This window comes from Psammomys obesus, unplaced genomic scaffold (genome assembly GCF_907164565.1).
Source record: "Psammomys obesus unplaced genomic scaffold, mPsaObe1.curated_primary_1811, whole genome shotgun sequence".
Lineage (NCBI taxonomy): Eukaryota > Metazoa > Chordata > Mammalia > Rodentia > Muridae > Psammomys > Psammomys obesus.
Window position 1 is genome coordinate 18,871,482 of NW_026596040.1, and position 17,927 is coordinate 18,889,408.

The following is a 17,927-nucleotide window of genomic DNA, read 5'->3' on the forward strand; positions in this document are numbered from 1 at the left end:
GAGACACAATTTGAACAACAATTAGGTTTCACCAGTATGCAGTGGGAATGTGGGTTACGGGATGAATGGCATGTTTACAATGCATCATGGAGAAATCTCTAACTATGGTTTGCGTGTTTTGGAAAGAACATATACAGTTCACATCACATAGTTGCTATCCTTAGACTATAAAATGGTCTCCTTGGGCTGTGATGAATAAAGACACAAGAGAAGATATGCAGGTGATTTCTAATCCAAGTTCTACCCAAACACTACGGCACTCTTACCATTTTCATTATTAACTGGAAAAGGAATGAAAGGAGAAATTTAACTCTGCAGTTGGTATTCAAGTTCATTTGACACTGTCCTACATACTTGGTAGTGAACATTTTATTAGTGGCTATCAGTAGAAAAGATTTTCATCTTTGTGATATAAGAAATGAAAATGGGATGAGCCAGGTAGATTTCAGACTGGGGGAAATACTTGTCATTGTGGAGGCAAGAATGTTGCCTGGAGGTATGGACGGGAGCCTCGGAACACTCCTCAACTCATTCCATCCCCGCAGGCATCCCCTTGCTTCACCTAGGCATCAGGTCAGTGCTGGCTGAAGAGAGCACCAAGTTATTCACGTGTCTGGAGGTCATTTACTTTAAATTTTATTTACCTATATCAAGTGAATATGAAATCAAAGCAATCGTGCAGAAAATTATCAAAAGGAAAGTCTTGCTTTCAAATAAGTACAGATTCACTTCTTACAAAGAGTGAAAGAGACATGTTTTTAAGAGATGTGTTCATACATGAGAGAAGGGTTAAAATGTGTCCTATATGTTTCAAGGGATAGCGATAACCACAGACATTACTGCAAACACAGATGCGTATCTGTCCATTATGTCATTTGATTACCAGAGCAGGATGGAGCTTGTCGATGACATGTAGCTGGCCCAGTTTCTCATGACCATTAAGTGACAAGGCCCAGCTGCATAGTGCAAGGCCATGATTCAAAGTACATGGAAATACCCAGAAATTTAAAATATCACCAACAGCTCTGTGCTGAAACTCCTCTATAAATAGCTCCCTGGCTATTTCTTGACTTGTTATAATGCAAGCCATTCAGCAATATGACACAGATAAATATTTCCTTTTCAAAACATTGAACAAATACATGATTTCCTCTCTTTTTCCACCCTTTGGGAGAAATAGGAAAGCGGCAAAGTGATAGGAATTTAGCTCCAAGCAATACAAGCTTTCCTATCCTTTCAGTAATGACTAAAAAGAGTCCCTGGTTACTAGGAAGGCCATAACAGACTCCAGGAGATTCAAGCACAAAACTTGGGTTGCCTGGCTAGTGATTGCCAAGAAAAGCAAGGGAAAATATTATCATTGTTGAAATCATTTGATGTTCCTGCCTAATAAAAATACATCGGCAAATTGAATTCTTCGAACTGCCCAAAGGGCTCGGTTAAAGCTATGAATTAGTAATACCATGGTAGTTCTGTCTGGAGAAGGAGGGGAAAAGGCAAAGATGTTAAACTATTCTAAAGGGCGTTTAAACAACTAAAAGTTTCCAACAGAAACCTTGGACAACCAATCTATATCTTTTTGCTCAGTTTTTAACGTAAATTTAATTGCCCCTAACCTTTTTCCTGTAGCTAAATAACAAAAATAATGTTTTGAGTCACATCATCCATAAACTCTGAAGGAAGCACAGGCCTTCTAACCCAGCTGCTCACAAATGCCAGAACCCTCTTTAAAATGTCCCTTGTGGCTCTAACAGCCCTTCAGGCTTCAGAAACTGGCCTCTTCTTATTCTTACTGTGAGTGGGAGGAGCCAGAGGTGGAAAGAACTGGGGCCGCAGGGGGCGGGGACAGTGAACCAAACTCAGAATTACCTCTTGACCTAGCTTCCAGAGTTACCATGGGCCTGCCTGGAGATGTTCACTTGTCTCTGCTTGATCATTCCCAGAGTGGCATATCCTCGCCAGGACCCATCCTACCTTATTGTGTGTGGACGCAGCTCTGATTGTTGGGGAGTGTTTTCTCATGTCCTGCCAAAACCTGCCTCGTCATGTTTTCTCCCCATTGTTCTTCATGGTATCTCTAGAACAACACAGTTTGACTCAACTTCCTCTCCCCTTGAATAGTCCCTTAGATAACTGGAGTCAACTGTCCTGATTGCCCTCGGATACAGTTTTTTTTCCCCCCAAACAAAACAGCCTCAATTTCCCTATTAGGTCATAAGGCAAGCAGACAAATGTTATAAGAAGAAAAGGTTGACACATAATGGCTATAAGAGAAGAACAATACAGTCTTGAAATCATATTTTTTTAAAGTAAAATATCTTAAAATGAATAGGTGAGGGGTTTGGAATAGTTTAGAGGTGGACACATTCTTAGTGTATGCAAGGATCTAAATGCAAACACCAAGAAATAGAAATAAAATAAAAAAGGTGAAAGGTTGACAGTCTTAGCTGATATTAAGACGCACTATGTCTAAACCTCAGGTTCCTGCATTCTGTTGTCTTATCAAAACACCAATGTGACTTTTTCTAATGAATATCATGCCAGCTCATGGTGATAGTTCATGTATAAGCTCATGTTAAGTAGCTTACCGTATACAGCTCTCACCAGGCTGCCTTTATTTATTTTGTTTAGCTCTGATCAATGTCTACTTTAAGGAAGGCTTCTAAAACAAAAACTTGTCTTCTTACAAATAATTGGAAAGTGAATGCAGAGTATTAATAATTAATAAAATGTTTACATATCTATAAAGAAGTAAGATCTCAGCTTTGAAGCCATCCTGGGATACACCAAAAGGCCCTGTTTCAAAAAAAAAGGGGGGGGGGTAGTTTTAAAAAAAGAAACATGAGGAAAGTAAATCTCCAATTCTGCATGCGTCAGTATTGTTTAAGCCCAAGCATAGAGAGCCACAAGAACCTTGTCACAGTGATCACCGCCTCCTAACAAGGCTCCGCCCCTCAATGTGTCTCATGTCTGCTTCTCCACCAGTTAGTCGCTCACTCTACATTTGTGTGTGTGTTGGTATAACTTGCTTCCATCACCACCTCTAATCCTCAGTGCTTTGCCATGCATTTCATTGTTAGTTCTTTTTCTGCTTATAGTTCATTCTCCCTTCTTTTCCCCTCTTGTTAAGCATCTCCTCATCATCTCCACTTTTTCAATGTTCATGTCAGTAGTCTGTCTTCAAAGTTCTAAGTCATAAAGGCATGGTTAAAAAAAATCTGAGAGTAGAATACTCTTGAAAATGCAGCAAGAAAAGTCAACAGGGGCCTAGTGCCTCCCAGAAACTACCCACTTGCCTGTGGGTCTGGGGTGGACAAGGTCTTTACGAACAAACTGACTGAAGCCAGCTCCTGAGTGGAGGAGACACAGATCAGCCTGACAAGTTAACCACTGACTATGAGCATGTTTCCTGACACACTCCCTGATCAGCTCAACCTCTTCCAGAACTTCTGTTTCTCAAGGAGAACCATAAATGGTTTTAGTGAGTAGACAATCATGAGGAGGGAAGAAAGTAAAAGGTTTTACTGGTCTTGATTTCAGCATTGAGGCAATCCAATGCACAGTTCCTGATAATCAGGGGATGTGTCATAATGAAATGAGGAAAGATGCTTAGAAGTCAGGGTACCTGAGCTCTGGACTGCCAAGGGTAAACCTGCCTTGTGCCAGGCTCTCTGACTCCCTGGAGAAAGGCTCCTTTGCTGTTCTTCCTGTGAATTGTTCTTTTGCTTTTAGCCATCCTTATGCCATTAATTAAGATTTTATGACATCCTTATCATTCTGTGTTAAATCTGAAAAACAGTCCATCGCTGTTTTTATTTCTCAAGCTAGGGCCTCCTGTAGACCAACCTAGCTTTGATCTCTGATATTTAGCAGAGAATAACCTTGACCTGATACTCTTGCCTTCACTCCCCAGGATTGCTGGGGTTATAGGCACGGGTTTCCGTGCCAGGCTTCACAATCAATCTGCTTTTGATTTTGCCTTTCCATTCTGGTGATGAAAGCCTTGCTTTCAGACATATGTTTTCCCCCTTAGCTACATGCCTAGCACCATCACCCATCTTTAGAACCCAAAAGCTGTGTCTCTCAGCCCATGTTTAACTAATTGATTTCATTGGCTCTTACTCCCTGCAGCCTGGCTGCACCCCCTTCAGAGGCCAGGGAAGATTAGGTTCTTTCATAGTGAGCATTCCTTTCCCCATCTCAAGATTTGTGTCTGTCAAGCAATGTTATTTGTTCGTTTTCTGGGCTTCTTAATTATCAGCCACAAAGACTTGGCAAGAAGAGCTCTCTGGTGGAAAGGCAGCTACCCAAAAGCAACACGAATGTGCGAAAGGAGCACTTGTCCTAACAAACAATGGCTCCAACGCTGCACATGAGTCCAGTTCTGACAAATCAAATCCACTTTGAAATCCATCAAGCTCAAGGTGAAGCCTTCCTTCGTTATGTAAATACCACCCAATAGAATTCCCAGCGATGCTGCAACCTGACCACGTTTTCTCTACAACGCCACAAAAAGTATCTGCAAACATCTACATTTCTGCACTTCCTAGTAGCAGCACGCATTCCAGAGTTTATTTGAATATGGATAAAATTCAAATGCCAGGGGAGACAGGACTCCTGGTCAAGGCTCTAGTTTTCTCTCAGGAATCTGCTTACAGGTTAGGGTAGAAACCTGGTTCCTGAAGGCATTAGCTTCCTGGTAGTAAATGCTAAATGACACGTAGAGTTTTTCTAATTGACTCTATTCAAATTACCGGAACCACAGGTTTCAGATCCAGATGAACCTCCCTCCCTGCCCCCAAACCCTGCTTCAAGTGAGTGAAAAGAGCTGATGATGCAGACAGTGAGCTTAGATGAATGGAGTGTTTTCGCTAAGCAGGGCTTCAGAAGCAATGTTTGCCCAGACACCATTAATTCCTTTTATTCCTTTGATTCATCTGCCGTCTCCAGTGACAGGAAATTCTTATTTTTTTAAGAAACTAAAGCACAAAAAGACAGTGAAAAAGCTACAAACTGATTTGGCAATAGCTAAGCAAGAGGCTGCCATCACTGTCCTGGAACTCAATGAGAAGATAAAGACACTCTGTGAAGGAAAGCCTTTCCCTAGAGGTCAGTATCACCATGTGACAGGTGCACAATGGCCCCTCATTCTGGGTGACGTGACGTGGATAGATTGGTTGGCAGCAGAATAAAATGACAGATTCTGTCCCTGGCAGCATTCTGGCCTAGCAGTAAGTCTGGCCTGACCCGACTGTCAGCGAACACGTAGGTTGAGGCAGCAAAGGATTTAAGAACCCCAGGCTAGATTTGCTTTGACCTTTTGACAGGGAGATAATGAAGAAGCAATTGTGGAGGGGATGTGTCTGTCTGCGGAGAGTTGGGGCTGAGATGCCACTGAGAAATGTTACTGGATAAGCTGGGTGGCAATGAGGGGAAGAGGGCGGAGCATAAACAGAAGGTCAAGGCCTGGGGCTCTAGAGTAAAGTCAAGAAATGTGTGCCAGTAGGGCCAAGACAGGCACAAGGAAAGTTCTTTTTTGCCAGTAGAGAAATAGAGCAGGAAGCAAGAGCGAATGCTACTTGAGGAAGAAATATTAAGAGCGATCTTAATAGCTGTGCAGGTGTGGGGGCATGTGTTTGTGCAGAGGGGCATGCGAAGGCCGCCAAAGGTTGATATTTTAGAAGCTTTCCTCTATCACTCCTCTCCTTGTTTTTGTTTGTTTTGTTTGAGACAGGGCCTCTCACTGAAGCTGGAGTCACTCTTTCAGCTGCACTGGCTGGCCAGCAAGCTCGAGGGCTTACAGACATATGCCACTTGCCCCACTCTTTTATGTAGGTGGTGAGGCTCAGCACTCAGTACCTCAGTTTTTAAAGGGTTTTGTGGTAGTGGTGGTGTTTGAGATGGGGAGAATCTCCCTACATAGCCCAAGTTGGCTTTGAACTTTCAGCCCTCTCTCATCAACCTTCAGACGCCGTGATTGCAGGCACAGGCTACCGTGTCCGGCTTTCCACTGATTTAGGAAAACTATAAATGACTTCTGCTACCAAGAAACTCTAAGGACACAGGAGAGGACAAAGCTAAACACTCCACCACCAAGTTCTCATTAACAATAATTCCAGTTAGTATCCAATAGTCTGTGCTAGGCAGTTTACTAAAAATTCTGACTATGCCTCTCAGGATATCTGCAGGATAAGCATATAGACAGACTCAGCTGAAATAACAGAAGCTCACAGATGGTGGTTAGCTCAACCCAAGTTACACAGGAGCAAGCAATCGTGGTCAGGTAGCACCTAGTCAGCAGCTTACTAAAGCAGGTGCACCTCCCAGCTTTGATAGACCAAGGACACTTTCTCCTCGGTATACAGCGGCTCGTTTCTGCCCAGCGATCTCAGGTTAAGTTCTGGTTCCCAAGGGCAAAGGCCATTATTTGATGTGTGCTCTCCCTGCAGAGCCAGGAACATGCCATTGTTCTTACCCTGGCTTCCTTTCTTACTCATAAGTAATGCTGGAAAAAGAGAAGCAACTTGGGAACAAATGGAGGAGGAAGAAGTGGGTGATGTGGAGGCCTCAGAAAGGAGACACTCCCAGCGTCCTGACTACATGGGAAAGTTCGGGGGGTTTTGGTTTTGTTTTGGTTTTCAAGACAGAGTTTGTCCTGGAAGTTACCCTTCACACCGGACTGGCTTTGACCCCAGAGACCCTGGTGCCTCTGCCTCCCAAATGCTGGGGAGAAAGGTATTTTTAATCTACCATCTAGCTGGTTTTCATGCTCAGTTCCGAATAACATTTTCCCAGAATGCAACTGGCACATCATATTGTCTCCTTGAAATACACAGAAAGATGTCTGTTTTCTTTTCATTAAAACAATGTAGAAAGAATGTTTTAAAATTGCCTTTTGACCAACATAAATCCTCAGAGGATCCATTAGAGAATTTTGTTAACTTAGAGGTAATTACATGAGGCAATATCCCAGAGTTCCAGTGGTCACACAGAAGAAGCCAGCAGTCAGCCCAAAACACTGGAGGACCATTTCCAATTCACTTGACAAAAACTTTCCATTTCTAAGCTGCCTTGTAAATCTACTGCAAAAGTATTACTGCAGCCTGTCTAATTCCAGTTCTTTCCATTTGGGCCAAAATGGTATTTTGAGCTCTTTAATAATAGATTGGGTACTTGGATACTCTATTTCTAATTATTTGTTTTTAATTAGCACATAAGTTATTAGATATCATGACATTGTCAAACAAATTTTTTAGAGCGTGGATGCTCCATGAATTTGCATAACACCCTTGGGTGAGGGCCATGCTAACCTTCCCTCCATGGTTCCAGTTTTCCATGCTTCTGAAGTAAGTACCTCTTAGATATTCTAATATGCCACAATTTAACTAATATTGCAGGGAAGGGAAGAAAATAATAAAATGCCTTTTTATCTGATACACTGATAAAAATATATAAATAAAATTTTAGGCCTATTGTGAACATACAAGTTGCTTTTCTTCTTTGGTGAGAAAACTGAACCACTGGACTGTCACTATTTCTTTGTTTGTTTGTTTGTTTATTTATTTACGTGTATGTCTGTGACCCGCTGTGAGTGTATGTACCATGCATTTGCAGGAGCCGGAAGATGCCTGATCCCCTGGAACCGGAGTTTCAAGCTGTTGTGAGCTATCATGTGGGTGCTGGGAACCGAACCTGGCCAAACATAGATCTGCTGCAAGACCAGTAAGTGCTCTTAACCTCTGAGCCACCTTTCTACCCCTATTTAAATCAACAGTTATTGTGTGAAATGACGTCCAGGAGCATTACTACACAATGGCTTATATGTAACCACAGCACAGTTCTCTCTCTCTCATGCACACACACACACACACACACACACACACACACATGCACACACTTTTAAAACTTAGCAATACTATGTCTTCCTCTGTTTTCTTGGGTTGTTTTTGTAAAATATTTGTTTGGAGTTCTCAGACCAAATGGCAGATGCCCCAGGCATGAGATCTTAAGGTGACAGGATGATTTGTGATTCTTGGAAACAAATCAAGAAAGAGAGTACTATCAGCTAATGAAGTGGAGTCTCCGGTGCCCTAAGAACATTCTTTACTGTTCGTCTCCGCTCCTTCCTGCATTGAGTCTTCTCTTTAGATGTTAGCAGAGGATAGAAACCTGACTATGAGCAGCAATGATCTGCACTTACCACCTCTGATAAGAAGAATTCGAACATTTCGATAGCAGTTCTAGTTAGGAAAATGCCCAAAAGAATGCTAACTGGCTTGAGTTGGGTACCCATCCCTGGGTGTCCCTGTGTGGCCAAGGCTGGGGAATGATGGATGGATAAGAATGCATCCACCACTGGGTGGCAGAGTAGAGGGAAAATACAGTGGGGAAAGAGTCCTCTGCCCAGCAGCTCCCACTGGAAAACACAGAGGTGGACTTAAAGGAAGGGATATCCCATTGATGGAATAGAGAAAGACCAATATCACTGTCAGCTAATTAATATATGTAATAATAATAACGTAATAATGTAATTTCAAGTTAAAATATAATGTAATACCTACTAAGTCATCCATCCAGGGATGTTAGACTTTAAAAGTAGATTTTTTTTTTAAATAGATGAGGTAACTATCTAAGTTATTATAGTGTATAATTCTAGATCCCATAAAAGGTAAGGTGAACAATTTGAGGAAAGACATCCTTTTTCAGTCTCTGTCAATGACACAGTGGCCACCTACCACAAAGATCTGCTTAGTATAACAATTCACACTGAGGGGAGAGGCCAAGCCCTGTTGATTGTAAGTAGCAGGTCATGTCCCTGGATTAGTGTGACACTGCTTCTCTGTCAGAGTCACAAACTGATGTTCACAAGCCAAAGGGATTAATGGAATATTTCCAAGTAACACAGAAATCTCTGCTCCCCAAACATGCCATTTTCCCCTGTTTGCTTTGTTTCCTAAGGCCTTTCAGGCCTTCCCATCAGAGTGTGTTCCAGAGTGCTAGGAATATCTTTAAGCATATTCATACACGAATTGATGCCAAGCTGTTTTTCTTCGTACACGCGAGTTCAGCTGAGCATAAAAACACCCTTGTTATAAAACTACCACAGTAGGAATCTCACACTCGGAGTCTTTGTTGGTTTTTTTTTTTTTTTTTTTTTTTTCTTGTGCACATAGTCATGATCCAAAGCAGATTCCTTCTGTCATTTCCAGAGTGCACCCCTGAAGCGCTTTCAGCTTTGTTTACTGCCAGAAACCTCGGGATCCTACAGTGCAAGGGTTCTCAAAGTCTGAGTGGATCTATTTTTGAAATCACAGTATGTAGGGATTGAAAAAATCTTTCCTTCCTTTGCTTTAGTAAGACAAAATTACTCAGGTGGAGAAGAGAAGACAGGTTAATGTGACAAAAATACCTGACAGGACTACTTAGGGGGAAAGTGGTTGTTTTAGCTCATGGTTTCTGAAGTCTCAGCCTATCTGGCTCCTTTGTCTTTGGGCTGGTGGGGAGGAGAACATCATGGTGGCAGAATCTTGTTTCCAGGCTATTCACTGGATGAAGGACAGGAAGTAAAGAAAAGAAGGGAGTGGTCAGGCCAACTCCCAGTGACCTACTTTTTCAAACTAGGCTCCTCCTTCTGCAGTTTCCTGCCCCTCCCAACAGTCTGTGCAAACTGGACTGCATCCACCGGTTAAACCCTAGATCCAGTTATCACAGCCATAGCTAATCTTCCCTGGAAATGCCTGTAGGTGTGTGCCTTACCAGTCTTCACCCAAATTACTTTACAAAATATCTTACCTATCCAGTCCTGTTGCTGATTGAGAGCAGTTACTTGATAGCATATAGGTTCTTTTTATCCAAAGTATGTCTTTCAAGCTTGCTTCTATAAAGGGATATACTCCTTTAGGTTTTGTTGTTTTTTAATTAACTAATTAATTAATGGAACTTTATCTATCTGTTTGTTCTTTGGCTTATTTACTTACTTTCTGGGGTGGGGGTTATTTGAGGCAGTTTTTCTCTGTATAGAACTCACTGTCCTGGAATTCATTCTATCTTTCTCTGCCTCTTGGGTACTTAGATTAAAAGCCATCTTTTAATTTTTTCCTTAACTTTTTTTATGAGACATCCACCAACTTGCCTGGCCCTGCCCCTCAAGTGAAAGACCTATCAATGCTTGAGCCATCTTTCAACCTTACTCTTATTAAAGGGCTTTTCTAGGTGAGGCACAGAGTTTTCCTGGATTCAATATCTGTATAGAGCCAGCCAAGTTTTGGGGGAGAGCTTGTAATAGAAATATCATTTTATGTTCATACACTAGACAACTTATCCCATAACTTTCTGAGAATCAAACTGATGATTTTCTATATTCTTCAAAAGCTGGGAGAAGTGTCTTTGCCACCACCCTAGAGCTAAATGAAAATAATTTAAGGGGAATCTTCACTTTAAAATCTTAAGGGGTGCTTTTGACTGAACTTCCCTTTCCCTCTTCAGATGTCTTCAAGATCAAAATTCCTGTTACAATTAAGAATTTAGGAACTAGGGATTAGGATTAGAAGACTAGGTTAAAAAAAAATGTCCTCAGTATAGATATGGCAACTCCCTAATATAGTTTATATGTTAGAACAATTGAAGATGATTCTCACAGTGAATTATATCCTGTCGCTTTAACTTCAATTATAATCAAACAAATAGCAATTCTAAAACTAACACTAAGGCATAATAGCTATCAACCTTAACAAGCCTACGAGTATATCCCAAAGAAAGAACATTAGACATAAATAAAATCATAACTTGGCAGAATTTAGAGCATTTAGATAGAGGTCATTTTGATAGTTACTAGACTTGGTTCCATCTTGAATAAGTGTCCTGTGTGTAAAGATTTTAAGCAATGCCACCTGTACTAGTTGGTTTTGTGTGTCAACCTGACACAAGTTAGAGTCATCAGAGAGGAAGGAGTCTCAGTTGAGAAAAATGCCTCCATAAGATGCAGCTGTAGAGCATTTTCTCAATTAGTGATCAGTGGGGGAGGGAGAGGGTGGGGAGGGCCCACCCTCATGGTGGGTGGGGCCACCCCTGGGCTGGTGGTCCTGGGTTCTGTAAGAAAGCAGGCTGAGCAAACCATGGGAAGAAAGCAGTAAGCAACACTGCTTCACGGCCTCTGCCTTAGCTCCTGCGTCCAGGTTCCTGTTGTGCTTGAGTTCCTGTCCTGACTTCCTCCAGTGACTATAATCTGGAAGTGTAGGTTGAATAAACCCATTCCTTCCCAACTTGCTTTTTGCTCACAGTGTTTTATTTGCAGCAATAGAAACCCTGACTAAGATATCACCCTATGCTCATCTATAGCTTTTTCAAAGGCTTTAGTTTCCCCCAGGACTAGGAAACAATGGCTGGCTTGACTAGAAGTGCTGTAGACAACTTTTTTTCTGAATACAGGATCCTATTTTGCCAGTCAATCTAGAGTTTCACAAAAAGTGACCAGGCCAACCCTGGGACCTCACTGTATAAATCATTGTAAATCTTTCATAAAGCACTACTGAACACCTGTGTCATTAGACAGTAAGGGGCTGACTCTGATGTCTACTGTGAAGAACAGATAGGCAACTTTAATTCCTACTGCCTACACAGGATATCTTAACCTAGAAAATAATAACAACAACAAACAACAACAACAACAACAATAATAATAATAATAATAATAATAATAATAATAATAAGACAATACTTTGGGGAAACAAAAGATGATGATGATTTATCTCCCAGCAGGCATCAGTCCCCTATATGTTTGTAGAAAATTCAACCAGCATCACAGAATCCTCTGAGGTGGGGTCATTTATATTTAGAGCAATAAAAGCCAGCCCTTAATAGCAGGGAGACTGAGAAAGCATAGCTGTGAGAACATCAAGGTGAGCGTCCCTGTTCAGGCTTTTCAGGGGTTTCACATGCCCCTCACAGAAACAGGGTTCATTTAGACACTGTCGGCTAGGTTTCCCATTCTATCCACTAAACTTATCCCAAGACAGACTACTGGACCCCAGAGCCAAAGCCACTGATTTTGGAATATTCTAGGAGTTTTGGCAATGGCCCCAAGAGTCCCCACAAAGCTGAGCAATCCATTACACAAAATCCCAAGAAACAAACTTTGCTCCATCCAGCTGGAGGCTGTAGCCTGATTCCTTATACACAAATTAAGGATGGTGTTCTTTTTTAAAATGGTGCTTCAGAGACCCCCAGACCCCGAAAGCACTGATATCTAAACTAGGTGTATATCGGGATTTATTAGCTACAAGTGACAGAAACTGAAGTAGAACAAGTTGTCCAGGAAGCAAAATTTTAGCTGCAGAGGCAGCCTTGGAGGCTGAGCCAAGGGGCTGGGAACGGCTCAGCTGGTTCCTCTGTGGGTGTTGGCCCCATCTATGGCAGGCATAAGCTCGGAACTAACCGGTTCCCAGGCTCTCCTGGCTCACAATCTGTACCAACCATCTGCTGTTTCGCCTGAGCAAAACAGCCTTCTCCTCCTTTCTGTAGTAGACCATGATTTTTCTCTGGGGACACCTCACCTACTCTCTATAGTTGTCTGGAACTGTCAGGCTAGGGGTCTTTTCCCTTCTGCAGAGTTTGTATGTAGGTTAGCTAATCACACGTACTTTTCCTAGGACCTTGAATCTTGAGCTCAGTTGACATTGGCAGGAGTAGGGGGGTTGGGAGATGAAATTGTCTAATTGTTTTCGGTACCTGTGTCTCAACTGCGGACCTCATGCAACTTTCCTTTATCAAGGCTTTTCATCAGTTCCTCAATGCTCTACATTTTGCTAAGAGTAGTGAGTATTGGCCAGTAGTGCTTGTTACTAAAGCACATTACTTAATATCCAGTTCTAGAAAGCCCAGTTTCTTTTCTACAGTCTGTAGAGAAATTTCAGGGAAGGAATTGGACAGTACCTAAACTGCTTTGAAGCTTCTTGGATCAATTGCCATGGCTGAGACTGCAGGGTGTTATCATGCTCTGTGCCTTGTGGCAGAGGACAAAGGCCTAGGAGTGTAATCAGATAAGAGAAGGGGTGAAGCTTTTGAGACAGTAGAGGAGTATACCTGTCGTAGTCTGCTAGGTCTGCTTTGGCTAAATCTCATAAAAGTAGAGAGGAGAGCCTTTCCCTGTTCCACCAGGAAACAACACAGTGTCTTCTCTTTCTCCCCATCAGTTCCATTGCTGTTTAGGAAAGCTCTTCCTTTGCCAACATTCTGGAAATCTATTTCTTTTCTAATAAACAGAAGGTAAGAAGACCTACTCTGAAGCTTTTGGTGGGGGCCAGTACTTCGTAGCTAAGCCAGCTGTGGGAATTCAGTGATGTCAAGGTCCCCTCCGTCCTTTGTTTGTAAGACTAATTTTGGAAGTACACCATTATCAGGAAATGGTGCTCCCTTCCTTCTGTCCATCCCTTAGGAATGTTTTATTTCCTTTTTTTTCCATTTTTTTTTTTTCTTTTTAAGTCTCTTGGGTTCTATATCCAGAGAGGTTGGATGAAAGGGCAAGCATGAGCTAAATGTCAGACAAAGCACATGGGAATGGGAACGGGACTGTGATCAGTTGCCGTGGTCCCTGCTGTGCACATTGCCGGAACACTTAAACACTGCAGCTGAGGGCAGAGAAGAAACGTGCTGTCTTCCAGGAAGTTTACTCAGTGCTGTCAGGCGCTCCTTCCTTAAATAACAGCAGGTGGATGTTTTGGACACTTTGGGGCTGCAAACAATTGTCAAACCCCTGTCACAACCCATGCAACTGTCCCTCCTTCAAGCCTCTTGTTGACAAGTGACATCCTCTTCTCTGGCTCTCCAGAAAAGTCTCTGGATTTTATTCTGGGGCTTGATGCTCTCTAATAAGATGCAGAAGCTTTTTCTTATTATCCTCCTCTTCCCTTTCCTTCATGTCTCTCCTCTTCTCTTTTCTCTTTCCCTCCCCTCCCTTCTCCTTCCTCTCCTTTCTTCTCCTTTTCTTTCTTCTCCTCTCCTCCCTTCCTCTCCCTGTTCTAACCAACATGGAAATAGCTTTGTGTGTTTTTTACAGTGACAGAACAAAAATCAGATATGCTTTTGGAAGCACTGGTAAGGTGGGCTACAGCGGAGCAGATGAATCTCAGCTACAGGTTTCACACATTATTTGATAGCATTGTTAGCTTCTGTGCTGGGAGCTAGTGCTCTACTAAATTGACAGATTCCAAAGGGTTTTTAATCTGCTAGACGCAGGACAGTAGGTTCCACAGAGGCAGTAAGGAATGGCTAACCCAAGTTGCAAAGTATGTTTCCTTTACGAGGCAACAAATTTTCATTGCATATTGATATTATTTGTATAAGAAATAAGCCACAATCAGATAGTATTCATTCCATTTTGCTTTACATATAATTGTTAATTCATACATAACTTCATTTAACTTTTTCTTTTAGAGACAGGGTTTCGCTGGACTTTGGGGTCTCCCTGCCTCAGCCACTTGTATATGGAGATTGTGTTAAATTGTCTGAGCCTCCTTCTCTCCTTATTTTATCTTTAGGCAAAGCTACCTTATATTTCCCCTTGCCTTTACTGCTCTCTTCTTGTTTTTTTTTCCTCTTTTTTTTTTTCATTTTCACTCTATTTCTAACTGCTGTCATATTCTGCTAGTTGTCTTCATATGCATTCTGTCAGCAAGAAATGTCTTAGTACATACAGTAATGTCATCTATCTCCATTTACTTCCCAGGAGTATTGAAGTTAAAAGAGGAATTATTTTGTTAATTGATTTACTGGTTTGTCTATTTGTTTCTTTGTTGAGATAGTGTCTCACTATGTATCCTGGGCTGGCCTTGACATGTCTGTGTAGACCAGGCTGGCCTTACATTCTTTCAGAGCCTCATGTCTCTGCCTCCTGAGTGCTAGGGTTAAAGGTATGTGTCACCACACCTATTGATTTACTATGTTTTTGGAAGGGTTAGGAGGCCTTGTTGAGGAAGGTGTGTCACTTGGGGCAGGCTCTGAGGTTTTCAAAGCTCACACTGGCCCAGTCTTGCTGTGTCTCTGCCTCCTGTTTTTAGAACAGATATAAGCTCTCGACTACTGCTCTAGCACCATACCTGCCTGCTGCTGTGCTCCCCGCTGTGATGGTCTTGGCTTCGTCCCCTGAAACTGTAAGAAAGCCCATCAGTTATTCACTTTGTTTTATACGTTGCCTTGCTCCTGCTGTTTTGTCACAGCAATAGAAGCATAACTAAGATGTCCCCTAAATCTCAGAAACACAAGAACAAGCTAACCCCAAAATTAGGAAATAGAAAAGAGAAAACAAATATCAGACATTTGTGAAATGGAAATAAAAAGACCAACAAAAAATTAATGAAACAAAGTTGACTTTAAAAAGATAAGCAAGATTAACAAACACTTAGCCAAACTAATCAAAAGAAAGACAAAAAGACCTAAAGTAATAAACTAAGAAATGAAAGAAGAGATACTGCGGTAGCTACCAATCAAATGAGAAGATCAGGCTTTGAAAGTTCATGTTCTGAAAATTGTAAAATCTAGAAGAAATGGTTAAATTTCTATACACATATGACTAACCAAATTAAATCAAGAGAATATAAACAACTTAAATATATCTGTAACAAGCAACATGTTTGAAGCAATAATAAAAGGTTTACCAACTTAAAAAAATATACCTGGGCCCAGACAAATTTGCAGCTGATTTCTATCAGAAACTTAAAGAATTAACAACAATGCTCCTCAAACTATTCCACAAGATGGAAAGGGCCTGCATCTTCCTGACACCAGTTTTTTAAACCAAGTCTTGCACAATAAAAACAGAAAGGTATAGGTCAATCTTCTTGATGGACAGGGGTGTAAATATTCACAATGAAGAATCTGCAAACAAAATTACTGATATATCTAAAAGGTCAAGACTCATCAGAACTAAGTGAGCTTTATTTCAGGGTTACAAGGTTGGCTAAACAAGTTCAAATAAAAAAATGTAATATGTCACATTAATAGTGTTCTGGATAGAAATAACATAATTACCTCAATAGATGCAGAAAAGACTTTTGATTAAAGTCCAACTGCCTTTCATGACAAATTCTCTGAAGAAACTAGGAACTGAAGGAACATACCTTAACCAATAGAAGCTCCTTATAACAAACCAAGATTACATTAACTGGGAAAAGTTAAAGCATCCTCACTACAATTAGGGATGAGCACTTTCTCCACGCTTACTCAATACAGTCCTTTAAACTTTAGATATAGCAATAAGACAAAAGGGAGAACTGAAAAGAATATAATATTCATAGAAAAGGACACATTATCCATATTTGCAGATACATGATCTTATGCAAAAGACATCCTAAAGATTCCAGCAGAAAACTTTTAGGACTTATAACCAGTTTCAGTAAAGTATCAGGGTCACACAACCAACAAACAAACATCCATAGCTTTTCTATATACTAATAATGATTATACTGAGAAAGAAGTCAATAAAACAATAAACTTACAATAGTTTTTAAAGCATAATAAAATACTTAGAAATAAAAGTGGTCAGGGAAACAAAAGACCTACAACAAAGGCTTTGAAACGCTGAAGAAAGAAACTGAAGGCAGCGTGAGATGGGCAGGCCACCTGTTGTGGAGTGGCAGCCAATGGCTGTACTACCGGAAGTCATCCATAGACCCAACCCAATCCCAAGAAACATAACAACAAATGAAACAGGAAGAGAGGTCCTAAGACTCACATGGAAGCACAAGGATCCCAGAACAATCCTGAAGCAAAAGAACATTGCTGGGGGATCTCACCATTCCTGAATTTAGGCGAACCAAGCCACAGTACCAAAAACTACGTGGGACTGGACAAATGAAATAGAAGAAGGAAGAAGGGACCAGAAGTAAATCCATGCAAGCACAGGTGCCCAGCTTTCCACGGAGATTTCAGAAGCATACATTGGATGAAATGGATGAAATGGATGACATGGATTAAACCTTTTCAGCAAATGGTGCTAGAACATTGCATCTCTCCATGGGGAAAGTCCCCATCTCTGACCCTGTGCAGAAAAAAAAAAAAAAAACCTTTTCAAAATGGATGAAAAACATTAACATGATACCTGAAGTGGAAGTTTTAGGGAAGAATATAAGCAAAGTACTTTCAGGTCTGGGTTTGGGCAAAGAATTCCTGAGGACTCCAGTAGCTCAAGAAATAATACCACGAACTGACAAGTGAAATCACATAAAGTTAAGACTACAAAGCAAGGAAAACTAGTAAGAGACAGGCTGCAGAATGGAAGAAAATCTCCACTAGCTGTACATCTGACAGAGGATTAATATCAAATACACACAAAAAATTCAAATAACCAAAGTACAAAAGAAACCCAGTTCAGTCAATAAAGGGGTTAGTGAAAAGAAATCCCCAGTGCTGACTAGATGAAATACAAACAGCTAATAAATGCGAAAAATGCTCAGTACCGTTAGGCATCAGGCAAATACAAATTAAAACCACACTGGGATGTTTATCTCACCCCATTCAGAACAGATATCATTAAGAAAATAGAAACAACAAATGCTAAGAAGCATGTGGAGAAAGAGGGAACATTAGGCATTGCTGGAAAAAGCAAAAGCAAAAAAAAAAAAAAACAAAACCCCACCTAAGTTGGATCAGACATTATGGAAATTAGTCTAAAGGGTTTTTTTTTTTTCCCAAAATAAAAAATAAATTAGAATTACCATAGGAACAAGTTGTAACATTTCTGAATATTCACTGGAGGAACTGTCAACCAACATACCTCAGTGACACTAATGTACTGTGTTTACTACAGAACTTCTCATGATGGCTAGGTTACAGGATCTTCCTGGGAGTCCCTCAGCAGATGAATGGACAGCAAAAAGAGGAGATGAGATATGCATGTATGTATGTATGTACGTGTGCGTGTGTATAACGTATTT

The 17,927-nt window shown here is 41.1% G+C and overlaps 1 protein-coding gene across 1 annotated transcript in view; it reads left to right on the top strand.

Annotated features, from left to right (window-relative positions):
* The window catches only part of Ccdc192 (coiled-coil domain containing 192), a 198,524-nt gene that overhangs the window by 133,000 nt on the left and 47,597 nt on the right, over positions 1–17,927 (top strand). Inside the window, exon 6 of the mRNA XM_055622832.1 lies at positions 4,977–5,109. Within this exon, the coding sequence (XP_055478807.1) occupies positions 4,977–5,109 (133 nt within the window). The remainder of the gene's footprint in view (positions 1–4,976; positions 5,110–17,927) is intronic.